The sequence below is a fragment of the Aulonocara sp. 'chitande type north' Nkhata Bay genome, linkage group LG15 (genome assembly GCF_057382095.1).
Source record: "Aulonocara sp. 'chitande type north' Nkhata Bay isolate Kocher_YH1m ecotype deep benthic linkage group LG15, A_spYH_male_GT1.1, whole genome shotgun sequence".
Lineage (NCBI taxonomy): Eukaryota > Metazoa > Chordata > Actinopteri > Cichliformes > Cichlidae > Aulonocara > Aulonocara sp. 'chitande type north' Nkhata Bay.
In genome coordinates, this window is record NC_141358.1 from 33,415,511 (window position 1) to 33,433,717 (window position 18,207).

An 18,207-nucleotide genomic window follows, 5' to 3' on the forward strand; every position below is an offset into this window, starting at 1 on the left:
TGCAGCCTTCAAGTCCGAGTTTTTGGATGGACAAGCACATTGTGATGTCACATAGGGGGAAGCTATCTGTTAAAGCCAAAATAAATTGGCCTCATGTGGCTCATATTGGAACTATAGTCTTTACCTAATCGTTCAATCCCAGAGATTTGGAATTTGTATGAAAGAGCACGGAGTTTCCTTTCTGGTGCACTTCTTCTTATCTTATTCTTATTACTCACTTTAAATGTTTATTTCAGGCACTTCCACACAGAAGTCCAGTTGGTCAGATGCGGAGTCTTTTATTTTAGATGATCAATTGCTCTCTCTAACCTCATCATGCGTACTTTTTCATCTATTCATCCATGACCACTTATTTACTTTCATCGCAGGTACACCCTGGACATCGCAGGGCAGACCTGCAACATACTTTGTTGTAGTGAGATCCTAATTAAGCCCCTTTGCTTTCATAAAAAGATTTAAATTGGAGGAAAATCTCAGCATTTCTGTGGGTTGTGAACAGCGAGATTGTGGCTCGATTTTTTTAATACATATAAACACCATCTTTTGGGTCATATCCGATTTGGACCTTGGGACCTACTATGTCAGCCGCTTGGTTATAGAGTTCCATGCCCTGCCTGCTACCATCTTGCACCCTGTTGTTATGTGCTAGATTGTCTCAGTAGCAGCCTCAGTCCAGCTTTGTCCAGTCATTGGTACGATTTTTCAATATCAGCCACTTCATCTATCTTCTGGTCATACATGCCATGCAGGGGCCTGTCCTTCTACGATGGTTCCTCTTCTTGCTTCTATTCTTCACCCGGTTTGTGCTGTGTGAAGTATTCACTAAGCACATGATTGGTTGTGGCCATCTTCCTGATGTATTCATTGATCTTTTATGTTTCATTCTGGGTAGTGGTTCTGATACTCACCAGCCCTTGGCAAGGGTCTTGGACTTGAGATGAAACCCACCAGGTGAGGAACTTTCTTGTCTTGATGTCAGTGGCTTTTACCGCCCTATTATCCCAGCAAGGTATCTGATGACTGGCAGGGCATAGGTGTTGTTCTTCCCATTCAGCATTGAATGATCAGCAAAATTGATGTATTGTTCACTCCTGGCTTGATGTCATCCATGTAGAGGAGGCAGTATCCATAGCCAGTCATGCTAATGATCTGGCCAAGGGGGTTCAGTAGGAAAAGAGCACTCCTTGATAAATCCTGCACTCGATGGTAACTTGTGCAACTGGCTTGAAGTTGGCCTCTAGGGTTGTTCTCCTTATCCCCATTTAATTCCCAATGAAGGCTCTTAGGGTTCTGTTGAGCTTGTATAGTTCGAAGTATTTCAGGATCCATGTGTGAAGTGTTGAAGTGGTTCAAGTGGTGCGCAGGTTGACCACTCTGGAGCTTGAAAGAGACTAGCCATCGGCCTTGGCCTGAAACTGAGACCCAAACCTAGCTTGTAGTGTTATCCTAGATCCACTCTAACTGCACCTGGTTGGCACTCCATTAATGTGACACCAAAACTAAAACAGATTCTAAAAGCTATATAAAATCTTATATAAAATTTTCCAATGATGATAATAGGACAAAACAGGACAAAAGGTTGGAAACGTTAAACATCTACAGTTTCAGTCAGATAGATCACGTTTGAAATATAATGTGTGTACAGCCTCCCTGCCCTTTACTTCAATTAACTATGATATAGATAGAAATTGAAGTATTTAAAAATCAGATAGATGGATGTGCTCTTCTAAGACAGTGAAACTCTATTGCTATGAGGGTAAAGAGAAGTAAACTGTTTCATTTAAGGAAGTGAAGCCTTTCTTAAAATAATAACAATAATAATCAGCATGTTGTATTCAACGACATTATATGTGGATGAGTGTTGCGAGTTCCAGGAGAACTGAATGCAATTTTAATTTGTACTTTACTCAGTATGACTATCTAATGACATAGTCATACTCTGGATTAGAAGCTTCTACTTACCTCAACATCATCATCACACTTCTTGCTGACATTTGCCACCTTGAACAGTTCCAGGGGCATCCGTCGCTTTGCCTAATTTGATAATTCCAATTAAAACTGTGTTTATCCTCAGTGTGATTACAGTCATCTGTCTCGAGTGCTCCCCACTAATTGTGTACAATGATACAGCTTTCATGTTAGTTTCCCTCTGAGTGTACTGCCTCAGTAGATAATGCTGTTAGACTGTAGTAGCAGCAGTTGAGACTAATCTTATTTATTACAAGACGCCACAGTGTGCAGACTCACATGGATTCAGACACAGTCATGTTGTTTACATCCTTGGTCACAATTTTTTATAAAAAGAAAGAAAACAACAACTCAATGCCTATTAGACATGATCTTCCTACACTAAGCTGTAGGGAAAGCCTTTCTACTATGCCTCCTTTCAGACTTGTAGCAGGTGTTAGTGAACATGCCTGTGGGGCTGATTCCATATTCTTGACAATTGTTATGATAACTTTAAAGGTAAATTCCAGAGAGGTTTAATACTATAAAAATTGCCCATGCCTTCCTTGTACAGTTTTGGCACCATTACTGACTGAATTTGACATGTTTTTTATTCAATTCAATTCATTATAGTTTTATTTATATAACACCACATCACAACAACAGTCACCTTTACACAGTCACAATAGTCTTAAGCCTTTTTTGGGAAGATAAAGACTCTACAATCATACAGAGGAAACCTCAACAATCCCATTTTAGCTAGCACTTAGCGACAGTGGGAAAGAAAAACTGCCTTTTAACGGGAAGTAACCACCAGCAGAGCCAAGTTTAGGGAGGTTGCATCTGCTACAACCGTTTGGGGTTGATGGGAGAAGACGGGATAAACTGTGGAGGTGATTAAATGCAGACTGGTGTATAAACACATAGTGAGTTAAGGAACTTAACCTTAACTATGTGCTTTATCAAAAAAGGATAAAGCACATAGAGCTTATGGTTAGGGCACCCTGCCTACTTTCAAGCCTAATGTTGAAAGTAGACAGGGTGTCTATTTCCCAAATTTAAACTGGGAGCTGGTTGCACAGAAGAAGGGCCTCAAAACTCAAGGCTCAGTCTCCCTAAGAACCCTAAGAACTACTAAGAACTACAAGTAAGCCAGCAGTCTGAGAGCAAATGACTGAATTTGGGTGATGTGGTAGAATGAGGTGTTTAATTAAGATAAGATGGGGCCTGTGAGAACGTGTGCGGTTTTAGATAGAAAGAAGGCAACAAATCAGAGATGCTTGATTCCCTTGTATATATAACTAGTGATAACTAGTGATCCTGAACCATGCACTAGTTATGCCTCAATAGGCTTAGGCTTCTCACGATGCAGAGCATTTCTTCTTCACTTACCTCTTTTCACTCTCTGTCTAAATATAGTAGTGGAGCAATTAATAAACTGGCCCTTCCTCCTATAGTTTGCCTTTTGTCCCATCTCTCTCTGCTCTCTCCTCTTTTCCCTTACTCCTAACCAGTTGTAGCAGATTACTGCCCCTCCCTGATCCTGATTCTGCTTTCTCTGGAGCTGCCGTCCTGCTAAAATAGAGATCTTACAATATAAAGTCACCTAGGTGACTGTTGTGTTGTTATGAACTGGCATTATATAATGAAATGTAATTGAAATAGGACTGAATTGAATGTTTTAAAACTAGGACTTAATGGATGATATTTCCCCATCTCCTTCATGGTTTGAGACTCAGCTAAAGAGGAAAGAGGCTAGTTTCACATGAAATGCTGGAGTGCACTGATATCATAGTGTTCTCTGGAACAGTATGTTTTTTATTATAGGAAAAAACATGCATCTGCCACTAGGGCTCAGTCTAATCATAACTTAGTCCGTCTCCTTCCTTCCACCCACACTGCATGTTAGCTAGTCTGCTGAGACACTGAGAGAAAGGGGAACACTTTATAGAGCACATTATAGCACACTGTCACACATTACAATCCCACCTTCTTAAATCCCCCAAACCAAAACCTGTCATGTGATACAATCAAGCTGAAGCTGACTCACACATTCTGCTGTTTTTCCCTTTTCACTTCACTGATTTTCTATGCAAATGTGATTTTTCTCTTCAGGGGCTAAACGTTACTCAACTTAGCTGTGTTTCTCCATAACAATCATGAGACCTACTGAACAGATTACAATTGATGTGTGTGACGGAGGAAAGAATGATGCAGGAAGCCTTAAACAGGCCTTAAAAACCTTTTGGCTGGTAGTATATTAGCAGAATAATCATTTGCTAATGTTAGAGAAGAATGCAGTAATACCAGTAATATTATAAAATAGATGTGACTGACACATTTAAGCTAAGTAGAAGGGAAGAAATCTTTTACATCCATCTGTGCATCTAATCAAACTTCTGCCACAAACTGCTATTTTGTGGTGTGTGTGTGTGTGTGTGTGTGTGTGTGTGTGTGTGTGTGTGTGTGTGTGTGTGTGTGTGTGTGTGTGTGTGTGTGTGCGCGCAGACACGTGTGTTATGCTGCATCATTGTGTTGTGTTATCATTGCATTTTCCTCCGACTGCAAGTGAATTGAATTCTAGGGTGCAAACATCACGTTCACATGGCCTTGAACCTTGCAGCTACATCTGAAAACATTATTCTTGGAAGACAGATCATGATCCTGCAAAACTAACTGAGAAGTGTTTAGTGAAAGTATCATAACTATATATCATTTGGACCAGACTAGACTGACATACTTCAACAACAAGAACAGCTGTCACATCTTACTGTGTGCTTTGACCACCCCAGTCAAATCATTATTACAACTCAGTCACAACAAAGGCTACAAACAACCTTAATGCAACGATTTCTTGCAAAGGCAGCTCACAGTTTTCACTTCCCTTATTTGTGGTGTATGCTCAGTATGCATTTGTTTGTATCAGATATTTCTAATAGACTTTAAAAAAGTATAGAATAGGTGATTGACAAGTATTTTGTCCTCAGATGTCTTGCACAAAAGACCAGAACCCCAGGCTGTGATTTCTCATTTTCAAACATGGTTTAAAGCAAAATCAGTTTCTTCATAAACCAGAGGTCAAAAACGGGTCATGCAGTTGCTAACTCATTTGTATAATTGCAATACTTCCTCCCTTTTATTTATGTCTTTATTTATGTTGTCAAATTCAACTGCCCAATTTATTGTTGGCTAGTTGGAGAAAGAAGAGGATGAAGATTGTAGTCCCAACTACATATCTGCAGAGGTATGGAGAAGACGGAAGTGAGCGGGGGTTTTGGAACAGATTGTATAGCACACTCTTGGAGAGTGAGAGGATGTTTTAGAAATGGTACTGTGTACTCGTACCAGTTTTCAAGATCCAGGGTGATATGGAGAGTTGTAGTAACTACAAAACAATACATTCATGAGCCATACCATGAAGCTGTGGGAAAGAGTTATGAAGTGAGGTGATGATATAGGCATAGGTATCGCTGTAGCTCAGGAGGTAGAGTAGGTCTCTTCTATGAATGGGTGAATGAGGCATGTTAGTAAAGTAAAGTGCTTTGAGTGCTCTACCAGAGTAGAAGCGTGCTACATTAGAACCAGTCCATTTACCATTTACCTTTATTGGTTTCAGGCCAAGAAAGAGCAAGCGATAGATATGATGGCTGCTTTGAGAATGTTAATGGAGAAAATAAATAAGGTTAGAAGGAGTTGTTTGTGGAATTCCTCTTCCAGAGAGCGTTTTCATTCAAAAAAACTGTAAGTCAATTAGAGTTTTTGTTGGTTTATAGGTTATTTGGTATTTTATGAGTAAGTCATAAAAGTGCTTTCTTGCTAGGTCTAGTAAAATTAGCTACACCTGCCCACACCTTTCCCACTTTCCGTGAGATAACCCAAAGAATGGGAAGATCCAACAGGCTCAGAAAACTGATTTGTGATTGAAGACAAAATCATTGTGAAGGTGCTCATCAGCAGATTTTTAATGTTACAGGATGCTAGTTGTGTTTTCTCCACTAGCGCTTTTTCTCTGCCAGAAAATGTCTTCATATGTAAAACTGTAAGGCACTTAGAGTTTCCTTCTGTGTTTACATGATTATTTGGCCATTTTAACAGTAGGAGTTTGTGTGTTTTCCCATATTTTATACGTATATGTTTTAAAAAAGAAGCAAAAAGTCCACTGAGCACCCTTTTCTGTAAAAACAGCCCTGTGGCACATTATCTGTCAGTCAAAAGCATCTCAGTGTATACAGCGTCCAGCACCATGCATTACTCTTTAATTAGTACAATTCCACATAGAGGCGTAAAGGCATTTCTCTCTGTAATCAGATTTTTTAGACATTTGTCTGATAGCTTTTCACCTTTCCTGCTTTTGTGTGTGTGTGTGAAGGAAGATACCTCTAGGTCTGTCGTCACTGGGGCGAGTGACCAGAATGGAACGTTTGACATGAAAACGTTTCCACAGGGGCACGTGCTGCGTGTGCATGTTCCCAGAGTTCAACTTCTTGTGGTCTGAATAGGAAATTAGGCAGACTTACTGCCATGACAGTCAGGCACAAAACCTCAAAGGCCATGCCCATTTGATGCTATTTACTTTTACACACCTAAGAATGCAACTGCGATAGGATAGGCCAAAAGACCCATTGTGGAAGACTCTGATTCTCTCTAGCTCTCCTATAGAGCTTTCCTAGTAACTGTCTTCCCTTATAACTATTCCCGTAAATCCAAGCGTGGATTACCAACCAGGCTCAGTGGATGACTGTCCTGTCCACTTTGCCTCCAGGTTATCTTTGTGTGAATACATTAGTGGTAGTTTGATTAAAGGCAACTAAAACTGTAAGGGTCAGACAGTCAATCCTGTCTTACTGTGTATCCTTGTGTTATTGCATGAAATCAGGACTTATCTACCCAGTCTGAGCAATGAAGACTGAAAGCACTGGGAAAGAACCAGGATTTTTATTTGAACTGTGTTAAGGTTCACTGATTTGTTTGTTATAGCATTTTATACTAATTAAGAACAATATTCTGCTAATGTTTTAATTTATTTTTTCTCTCCAAGGCGTATAAATTAAGGTTTTTTAACAGGAGCACCACCAGTAGTGGTAAATAAGAACACTGGACTGGGGGACAACAGACCTGCCCCAATAATGAGTTAACCAACTTTTTTTACTGGGTCGACTTGACCTGATCATTAGCATTACACTCTCACAAGCGAAAAGGTTTGGGGTTCAAACCTCTTGGACAGCAAGGCTTTTCTGTGTGGAGCTCTTCGCTGTGACTGTGTTGGTTTTCCTCCCCTGGTTACTGTATAGAATAAAGCACTGTGTGAATGTGCCTTGTAGTTAAAAGTGTGCAGTCAGTTAAACTAGAAAAGTAGTATTTTGGTGCCAGGTTATTGTGTTAAATAATCTTTAAAAGCTGATAATAAAACTGTCCCCATTTGCCATAGGAGCAGTTTGGTCGTACAAATATTAGATGAATGTCTGTTATTCTACTTTTCTCAAGTTTTCTTGGAGTCCACCTGAAAGATGTACACTTAGTTGTGCAGTGTAATTTAAGTCAGTGTCTTCATAAAAAATAGGTGTGCATGTGGATGTCCACAAGAAGGGTAATTTCAAACACTCATAGACCTCAAAAGTAAATGCATCAAAGTGTACAGTGTGGTTTTGTTTCCTGGTTATTGACTGGATATGATTTTAATGTGACATGACAAGCAGTAATGTAGGGAATACCTGTGAATTTCAGGTGTATATGCATATTTTGTATTGAAACGTGCACAACAACAATCACTGGCTTTTAAATGTTGAACTAGGAGTGAGCACGTGAAACAGCAGTCAGTCATGAGGCTGGCTACAGCAGACCACTGGGGCTGATGTCAGCCCTGCGGTATGTGCCTGCCGGGCTTGGCTGTAAGCTGACCCCCCCTCTATTTTGCTTCTATTTCCAGGGCGTGAGCGGAATGTCCGTGGATGAGAAGTCTGAAGCCCCCATGTATGTGTATGAGTCAACAGTTCATTGTACCAATATCCTCCTCTGCCTCAACGACCAGCGGAAGCAGGATATCCTGTGTGATGTGACTGTCCTGGTGGAAGGCAAGGAATTCCGAGGACATCGGGCTGTGCTGGCTGCATGCAGCGAGTATTTCCTCCAGGCGTTGGTGGGCCAGGCAGAGAATGGCTTGGTTGTTAGCCTTCCTGAAGAGGTAAGTGTATCTATCGTATTGTTTCCCCTGACAGGTTTTGGTTGCAAGGGTGCAAAGGGTGCTGCGTTTTAGACAATGCAACAATAAAAACTCCTTGCTGGTGCAAATACAAAAACAATAGCAATAGCTTTTGCACACTTGCAGACAATCTTTGACTATGCCTTCTATCTACTCCCACCTCAAGCTAAAACACACAGCTCTTAACAACTCATGTGTTTTTATCACGTAAAAATCAACAAGGAAGGTTGCTGGTTTAGCTCAGTGCGTTGAGCAGCTGGCCTGGGTTCAAGTCCCGTCTCTCTGTCTCCCTCTGCTTTCCTGTCATCTCTTCACTGTCTCTGTCAATAAAGCTGATAAAAGACAAAATCTTACATGAGTACTACTGTGATGATTTTCTATGGTTATTATTCAAATATGGCTTATGCCTGCACAATAGATCCAACCAAGGAACAAAATATACAACATGGCTCATTAGGAATACCACTGTGTTTCATAGAGGGAGGGGTCATTTATGGCCAGGTGTGATTCTGTTTTCGTTCAGTAAACCATTCTTTGATCTTGATGATGTTGTAGTGTGTATATAGTGGATAATTATGCTTATCTAGATCACTTAGAGCTGCTTTGGAGTTCCCTCAGAACATGAGGAGGAAGCTGAAAGCTAAATAAATATGCTAAATAAATTCAAACAGGACCCTAGGGTGGGGGCAGGTTATCTACGTGTTTAAAACATATTGTAATATGTCACAGCAGCTATGTAATACATTATATATCATTTTTTTTGTGAACACGAATCTGTCCCAGGACCTCCCCACCCTTCCACATACATACATGGAAAACATCTAAATACTTTCTGTCACTCCGATGAATACATCAGGAGCAATTGCCCAAGGACACTTTGGCATGCAGACTGGAGCACCTAATTGAACCACCTGCCTTCTGAATAGTTGATGACCTTCTCTACCTTCTGAGCCACAGCCACCCCAAAGTAAGACTCAGTATGACATATGGACGTGGCTTGCATCTGGACGTGGCTTGCAAAGTGGCTTGCAGATGTGCAAATGTGCGCTTAAGTAGCACATACTTTGTGAGAGTTGTTACCTATTGAGGAATCAGCTGATGCAGGCTTGCATCAAGATCAGATGAGCTAATCTCATCTTTGTGGCTTGGCTCAGCTGTTGTGCTCAAGAAAAATGCAACTTATTAGGGTCAGGAAACTTAAAGACACTTGAGGTCTGTGACCTTAACGTCTGAATTCAGGTCATTTCAATTGCAACACAAAGTATATGTTTGAAGTATTTGATTATCACAATGCAACATTTGCTATCGCACGTCTAGCACAGCCACGCTACAACAGCTAGCTAATCATACTGTTTCAAGATTTATCAACAAATGCAAACACAACAAGAAAGTTTACTGAACAAAAGCAAAAAACTTTAGGAAAGCAAAAAGAAAAAAAGGACTGAAGAAATATTCACATGGAAACCTGGAAAGTAAAAAAAAGGACACGACTGTATTGATGCAGATAATTACTAAAGGAAGCAAAACAAATGGTCATGCACAAAGAAAGTCACTCCAAAAATAAAACAGGAAGAATTTGACATAGGCAAACATTATTAGACCACAGAGAGAGATTCACATGAGACACAGGGTAAAACACTAGGAAACACAATGAAAATACTTCAAACCTGACTCCATGACAGAAACATGTAAAGAAGCTGCACATGTGGACAAATAGCAAAGTAAGGAATATGGAGATCTCTAGTGCAGTTCCAGGAAAAATTGATATTACTCTTTAAGATGTTGCATCTGGGTTTAAATACAGGAAAAAACAAAGCATTATTTTATGCCATTTAAAGAAGGAAGTTATTATGACAGAGCAGAGGTCTGGGGAAGGTTTCTTTTATGTTTTGAGATAAAAATCAGAAGTAGTCACTTGATTTGGATTCATCTTGGTCCCTCTCTCTAGGGGCTTGGCCAGCCCTTCGGGTTTCACAGTGGTACTATCAAATATCCCAGAATTTCACCTGAAATCCATCTGCTTCTGTTTTAATAATTTATTACTTCTCGGCCACATGTACTGATTTTCTCTTCAAGTAATTTGTTTGTTTTGCTTGTTTTTTTACTGTGTTCTGTTGCTGTAGAACATAGGCAACATAGATATTACTGCGTATTTTTATTTGTTCTCAAAATAACGTCAAAAACATTATTAAACATTCGTTTAGCTTAAATCACTAGAGATTATTAGCTAATTGTAACCTTCTGCTAGGACATCGCTATTTGCCAGCCAAGGAACTGATGTACATTATTATTTTAGTTTGTTAAAAAAAATTCTCTTCCTTTTCTGATCAAATTGGGCTTCAGCATTTGTTTACAGTACAGCTCCAGATCCAGGTGACAGCAAGTCAAAATGATGTTACCTATGTCCAGCAGCAGCCTGCATTCAGCTATAAATTGATATGGATCAGTTAATGTCTTTTATTCACTGTAACATTTAACTTTTGGGTGATGCCACAAAAAACGGAGAGAGCAAAAGAAACAGGCGAGAGTGGACACGTAGTCAAAATCACCAGAAATGATAAAGCTTTGGCTTCTGTTTTACCCACAACGATTGTGCAATCCCCGCTTGCGCTTATAATAATTATTGTAAGATTATATTTTTGATATTTTCTAGTTTCTAGTTGAGTGATGAGGATGGAGAAGAAAGGACAGATTATACACGAAATAGAGAAGTCGGGTGGAAAAACAAAAGTTATTTTTCACAAAGTCGTTTTTTATGTATTTCGCAGATGCTTTGTGTGTTTTCCAGTAGCACACTTAAAACATGCCACTGGCCATTCTGAAGAGAACACATTGATATGAATGGGAGCGTTTTACAGGATTGACTGCAAACATGGCTGCCACTACATTGCTGTGATGGACTACAAATCTATTCTTCACTTGTGAAATTAGGGTACACAATGCTCTGTGCTGAGTCTGAGTTTGCATGAATTCAAAAGCGTGTTGTGCATGTTTCTCATCTTGTTGGGTTTGCCGCAAATAGTTAATTAACCTCTTTAAAGACTGCGTCTTTGCCTCGCATTTGATAACTAAAGGCTGCACCCTCGAAAGGCTGGATTAGATTTAAATGTCTGCTTATTCACTCTGAATTATTATTCTTAGACACTTAGGGATGGGTATTGATAAGATTTTCACCATTCCATTTTCGATTCTGTTTAACAATTCGATTCTTTATCGATTCTTTTTTTAAAAAAAAGGAGAGCACTAAGGTCGATTAGCTTAGAACTTTGTTTTATATCTTCTCTTTGAACAAGATAGAAATTTAGGAGCAACATGGCCTTACAAACCCAACAGTGAGATCTTAAGAGATCCACAGCCTACGGCTCTTCAATGGGGTGTCACAGGGTCCCCAGGAAAAAAATTGTTAATTTTAAAACAATAAAATAAATATTCTTCTGTAGCAATAACAAAGTATAACAAATTATTCTGTAGCAATTACACAAGAATATCCAGTAATGTCCCTGCCTACAATTAAACACATTCACTTACTGAAAATCGGGGGCATCTGCTGTGGCAAATGGGTGCAAGCCTTTTACCACAAACTTAGTCTCTGCTTGGTGACATTGATCTATCCTGGCCTGAAAGGAGACACTACTGGTAGACTGCAGCGAGAACTGCCAGCATCTGAGCCAGACTCTGTCTCTCTCATCATGGTCACCTAAATGCACAGTAATGGCAGGTTTTGTAATAAGGCAGATCGCGCTAACATAATATGCACTGTTAGTTGATTATTTACCTGCGGCATTAACGGGAGAGGACGTGCAAACGTTACCGCTGCTGCTGGGTTGAGATTCACGAGTCCAGAGCAGAATTAAAAACACGACATTCATTTAAGGTCATCGCATGTTTTGTGAGCAAATGCTTTTGCATATTCGTAGTGTTTCCTCCCTTAAATGAAGTATCTACTTTGCAAGTATTGCCCTGAGTCGCCATGTTTCCTGCCAGGTAAATGACGCTCCGCAACGTGGTGACTTCATTCGGGTGACTGGAATCGATAAGGGAATCGTTTGCAAAAATGGCAAACAATTCCAAGGAATTGAAACAGTGGGAACCGGTTCTCAACAAGAACCGGGTTTCGATACCCATCCCTGTAGACACTACAATAGGTCATCCAGCTAAATAGGTTTGGTTTTGAAGGTACCATTGTCATGTTGATGACATCTGCAAACAGCCTAAGACATTAATATTAATTACAAGGCACTGCATGCATGACATTATGATTGGGAGCAGAGCCCCCGTAAAAGTTTGAACCTAGAATCACCCCTGCTATAGGATAAAGATTCAGGGAAAGGTGTACAAAGTGCTGATATTGCCAATTATCACCTGGCAGCTGCTGCTGGCACTGATGCTAGAGGCATGTAGCACTTTGAGGTGAGATCAGTGCCACCTTGGGTTCTGTGCTCATCAGGTTCAGCAACACTTCTCACTCTTCCTCACCTCAGATCTCACACTGTCGCTTTAAACAGAGCTACTTCAGAGCTCTTCAGCCAAACACATGATAAAAGCACCTTGCTGATGTATTGGTGTCACACATTCATATTCCTATAGACATGCGGTGCTGTGAAAACTGGGGCGCATCCCACTTGTGCTGCAGCTCCTCACTGGTGCTAGCGTGCATTAATAAAGTAATGCCTGCCAAATGACTTTGTTCCTGCACTTACTGTTTTTTTTATCTGCTTAACTCAAAGAAAGACTGCAGAGAACAGCTCACATGTGTTCAAATCAGCATCCCTGTAATTAAATGATTGCATGCTTGAATGATGTACCAGCTGCTTTGTGTTTCAGGTGTGACACAGAGTGTAGAAAGTAATATCTTTCAAATGCAGTCTTAAATGTGCCACAAAGAGTGAGTCTCACTGGGAATTTGTTCCTTTTTATTTCATTTGATAACGCATCGTATATTATTCACATTTAATCAACATGGCAGGACAACACATGAATATGAATAATCTTATATATATGAACATTAATTTGTTCTGGAGAATCTATGAATAAGGATATAAACATCAGACAATGTTATAGAATAAAGGTGATCCCCTCGCTGTAGGGTTTCAGGTTTTTCTTTTATTTGTCAACTTGTGAACTTGTGTATTTATAGTATTTTTGATATAAGACACACATTTGTAATGTAGAATGGTATACAATAAAAGATCAAAATGTCACTTGTCAGGTTTTTTTTTTTAGTCTTTTCATCTTTTTTTTATTTTAACAGCTTTCTGTGGTTCTTCTTTAATATATCTCTCCAACACTGCAGCCATGATGTTCCTGTAATGTAACATCAGGGGTTTTTTGACGTTACATTACTGTTGTTTTACTTTCAGTGACTGAAATCTGCTGAGGCACCTCTGCCTCTAGTTTAAATGCCACATTTTCTCTGTCGCTGGAGTTGCTAGCTCAACCCTCACTGTCTGTGTCAGCTGTAAGCAGCAGCCTTTAGCTTAGCTGCATATGTTCAACACTTAACTGACACTCAGGTGTATGCAGTCAGGTGTTTCTTCAGCTATAGAAGTCCACCGCCAATGATAGATGGAGTAGCCAGGTCTCTCATCTATAAATAATGTGACTGTGGGCTTGCATGGGTGACTCTAGTTTATCATAGGGATAAAAAAGCAGAAGCATGGTGGGCCCATAACCCAGAGGTCGATTGATGGAAACCATCCTCTGCTAGAATGGTAGAATCATTTCCTCTGGGATTAATGCAGTATTATAATTCTGGGGGGGAAATAGGTATTATTCAATTGCACATTTCCACCTATAGAGCACTAGAAAACAGGGCAATGGAGCCTATCCCGGCTACCTTTGGACTGTGGGAGGAAGCCGGGGTACCTGGACGGCACATGCAAACTCCCAAAGAACCACTGGCTAAAATCACATTATGCCACTTGAAATTTAATACTTAAACCTAACCAGCAAGTCAAGGTAAAATAAGGGGAGAGTAAAAACAAAACAAGCAGTATACCAAGTACATTACTGGTTCTGTCATTTTTGAGCCATGAATGAAATGAATTAGCAGCGTCTGTTTGCTTATAAATGTAGAAATTATAAATTTGCGTAGTTTAAATTTGACTCTGTCTGTGGCTGAGAGAGTTTTGGACGCATCAAAATTCATAGAATATTTCATCCTCTACTGTAGCCTATGGAAAGATGGCATTATAATTATGCCCCAGTATATGATCAGCTAGAAAATTACATTAATGTTTTGTTGTTACAGTATTTTCCCACCTCTAAGATGACACTTGTTCACCTGGTCCTTAAAAGCAACTTCTTGCAGCAATGCCAATAACTGACTGTCTTGGTATGAAAGCAAAGACAGATGTTTGGTGAAATCAGTGTTGTGTGACTTCTGGAACAGAAAAGCATTATGTTCCACTGTGATTTTGCTTCTTATGAATAAGACTACAAATAGCTCTTCAGTCATCTTTTTCCAAGCTTTACCAAGTAGTTGTTGTTGCCTACAGTTTGTTTGTTTTTTTAAATCACTTACAAGGCAAAATGTCTTGAGGTACTCCATCCACCAACTCAGCTTGATCAAGGACTCCATCTGCAAAATGCATCTGAAGGTGCCTCACACAGTCTGACCCCATACCAAGCACCGGCGCTGAACAATCACATATATAGCTTGTTAGACAGATGGTGGTAGTAAGAGCCCAGAGACAGACCCCTGCCTTCCTTAAAGATGGGGATTAGGAGATGAAGAGGCGGCTTTACGGGAATGAGCTTCAGTGGGAGTAGTGCTCACCCAACCCCCTCGATACAGCAGGGAGCCTCTATTTGGGCCCCGTTGTATTCAAATGCCACCAGAGGCATCAACACCCAGACAAATCAATCTAAGCTCGCCATTGTGCCACAGGTAGCCACTGCAGTATTGCCCTCAACAAGAAGTGTCACCATTCACAAATGTTCATCTTTTCAAACTGCTGCAACATCTCACTCTGTTTAATCTGTGAATCTCTGAGCTTTGGTAAATGGTAAAATGGCCTGTATTTGTATAGCGCTTTACTAGTCCCTAAGGACCCCAATGCGCTTTACACATTCAGTCATCCACCGATTCACACACACATTCACACACTGGTGATGGCAGCCACATTGTAGCCACCTGGGGCGCACTGACAGAGGCGAGGCTGCCGGACACTGGCTGCCCTCTAACCACCACCAGTAGGCAACGGGTGAAGTGTCTTGCCCAAGGACACAACGACCGAGACTGTCCTAGCCAGGGCTCGAACTGGCAACCTTCCCATTACAAGATGAACTGCCAACTCTTGAGCCACGATCGCAATTGGTATTGACATATCATTAAAATGCTGGTAAAAATCAACATGTATTCAACCCAGCTACGATAGCAGCAGGACAATGTGTCAAGTTACAAAAATCAAGAGGTGCACAACCGGCAGAAGTAGTCAATATGCCAACAGCTTTGTCCTTTGTCCTTTGCCAGGCAGTACGGGACAAAGTGCTAGTGGTAGCAAAGAGTGATGACACCTATTGTTCAGGAGAATACTGCCTAACTGCATCGCAACACGCGCAAAGGGACTAAAGCTACACTGGCACTTTGGGCAATTTCTCTGCCAGGACGAGAAATGATATAGCAAAGACGTATCATTCCTAAGATGCTGTTTTGAGTGTGCCAGGGAGAGTAGAGGAGTATAATCCCCACGTTTATGGTCTTTGTTTTTAACCTCCATAACCAGGCATTCCATCAGTTTGGGCTAAGCAAGTATTCTATAGAAGCATAGTGAATAAACAACATTTGCTGAATGTCATGTTCCTAGCATTTTATTTCGGTTTTCTACATTTTTTTAGAAAACAACACTATAATCACAATCTTGCTGTGTCTTAAACAGTGGAGGTGAGGTCATGTCCTCCCAGTGTCTGGCCTGTACTGTAAGCTGTACTGGCAGCAGATTAGACATACACTATCTGATTTAATCCAGTGTCAGGGGAGGTATACTTCCCCACAGCTCAGCACCAGGAACGTCTGAGCTTCTGTTGCCACTGAGGATGACACTTTCCTTATGCTACCAGTTGTCTCAGAATTACAGAGATGCTGTACTCAGTATCTCTGAGCAGACTATCAGGGGAAGTGGGAAAACAAGACACAGCTGAACTAAATCTCATAATGTGACAAGGGGTAGTGAAACTAAAAGCAAGGTACAAGCATAGTTTTATTGTATTCGTTTATGCTGCAGCTTTGTGCTCCATCTCCATCTCAATTTCCCACTTCTCAGATTTATCTTATGTCATCTCAGCGTACAGTAAAGGGCCTGTTTCATTTCCATTAGGGCTTCTTACTGTTTGTTTGAGCACACAGAGAATAATGCCAGGTTCCTTCAAAAGCTACTGTCACCAATAGAGATGGAGTGTTTTTCTCTTTTGCAGGGGAAACACTCATTGTGATGCTATGCCATGTCCTCATTAACATGCATGACATGCAGGAATTCACTGGAGGACATTTGAATAAATTATAGGAAAGTAAGAGCAAGTGCAGGGTGAGGGCAGAAGGAGAGAGAGCCGGTGTACTATTGTTAGTTTATGAAAGGATATTTGGCAGGTTTCCTAAAGGTGCCATGTGAATTGTCCGTGTGTGTATGATTTGTCACTGCTTGTAATTTTCTGCCCTGTAATGTATGATCTATCCACTTCTGATGCAAAGCAGGGCTGTTACCCTAAAATGGGCCCAGTCTGTTGCACTGATTAATTTGTTTCTTTGTGTTAAGTTGTACACTTACCATGACTTTCAGCTGCTAGCAGCACCAGTGAGAAGGAAGCTCTCTTCCCTCCCCTACTGTTCTCCCTTTAACAGCTAGTTACCAATAGTAACAGTCTCTCTTTATCTCATTTCTTCTGTGCTAGTTCTATATACCTTCAGTATCTATTCCCTCCCTCCATCCATCCTTTGTTGCTCCTTTTACACATTCCTTCATTAAGTGGCTGTGCTGGTTGTAACAGTGGAGTAATCACATATGGTGCAGGGCACACATAAAGATGTGCTCCTGCAGGCAGCAGCTGCTGATACTAGCTGAAAATAGATTCCTAGTTCACTCAGCACTTTTCCTCCAGCAACTTTGCTGTTAATGCAGCAGGCCGGCCACTCAGCCTCACTTAGGCTGCCACTATCACAGCAGATGTGCAGAGTGTAAAGGTGCAGGACACAAGAGGCAGATTGTTCCAACAAAAAACTGGCCTTTTATTTGGCCAAAAGTGAAATCAATCCTGCCACATCCAGAGCAGACAGCAAGCACAAAAGTGGAGGTACACCAACATTTTAACAATACATCTATATAGCACTTTATTTTACTTTTTGAGGTTTGAGTAGGGTTCATGGTTTGTTTTTGTTGCCTTGAAGTTTTTACAAGTGTAATTATCTCACTGCAATGGCAGATAAGTTCTTATCCTACAGAATTGTGACTTTATGATAATAAATCTGTAAAGTAGCCTTATAATGCAGAAATTAACATACTGTCATCAAGATGATTTAAGATGCAACAAGAACGGAAGCAGTGTAAAAGACACACAGTCTGTCATTATTGAAGTTCATTATTGGATAAATACAGAAGTATGTTGTTTATTAATTGTGCTGTGCTTATTAGCAGATAGTCTAGTCAAAGCCCCTCCCTCCACCCCAATCTGTCACAGTTGAACGCACTCACACTTACTCTAGCAGAGGCACACTCACCATCACAGATACAGCATCAGCAGTTTGCTTTTAACAATGACTGATGTCAGTGATTGTGCTCAGAAGTCTGTTGAGCAGGAACCCACTTTAAGGCGCATTGCAGCAGAGGCATCTGGAGACTGGATAAACAGGGATAGCTTCCAGACGCAGTTGCATTGTACCCTGCAGGTACAGGATATATTCTTAAACTAAGGGTATATGCTGACTAATGTGTTCTTGTTTCTTAAAACTATTAAAACTATTACTACATCTACACCAACTGTTTACATTAATCCAGTGTTGAGGACCCTTGAAAGTTCTGTGACAACTCTGGGACTGTGCTGAAGTTTTGATAAGCAGACACCTTTTT

The 18,207-nt window shown here is 40.5% G+C and overlaps 1 protein-coding gene across 4 annotated transcripts in view; it reads left to right on the forward strand.

Annotated features, from left to right (window-relative positions):
• Positions 1-18,207, forward strand: part of bach2b (BACH transcriptional regulator 2b) — a 102,071-nt gene that overhangs the window by 51,294 nt on the left and 32,570 nt on the right. For 3 of the 4 annotated variants that reach the window (XM_086262974.1, XM_086262975.1, XM_086262976.1), the window contains one exon: positions 7,874-8,128. In XM_086262974.1, coding sequence (XP_086119100.1) covers positions 7,874-8,128 — 255 coding nt within the window. Of the gene's footprint in view, positions 1-7,798; positions 8,129-18,207 lie in introns of those variants that run through there. The other variant, XM_086262973.1, reaches the window with a different exon arrangement.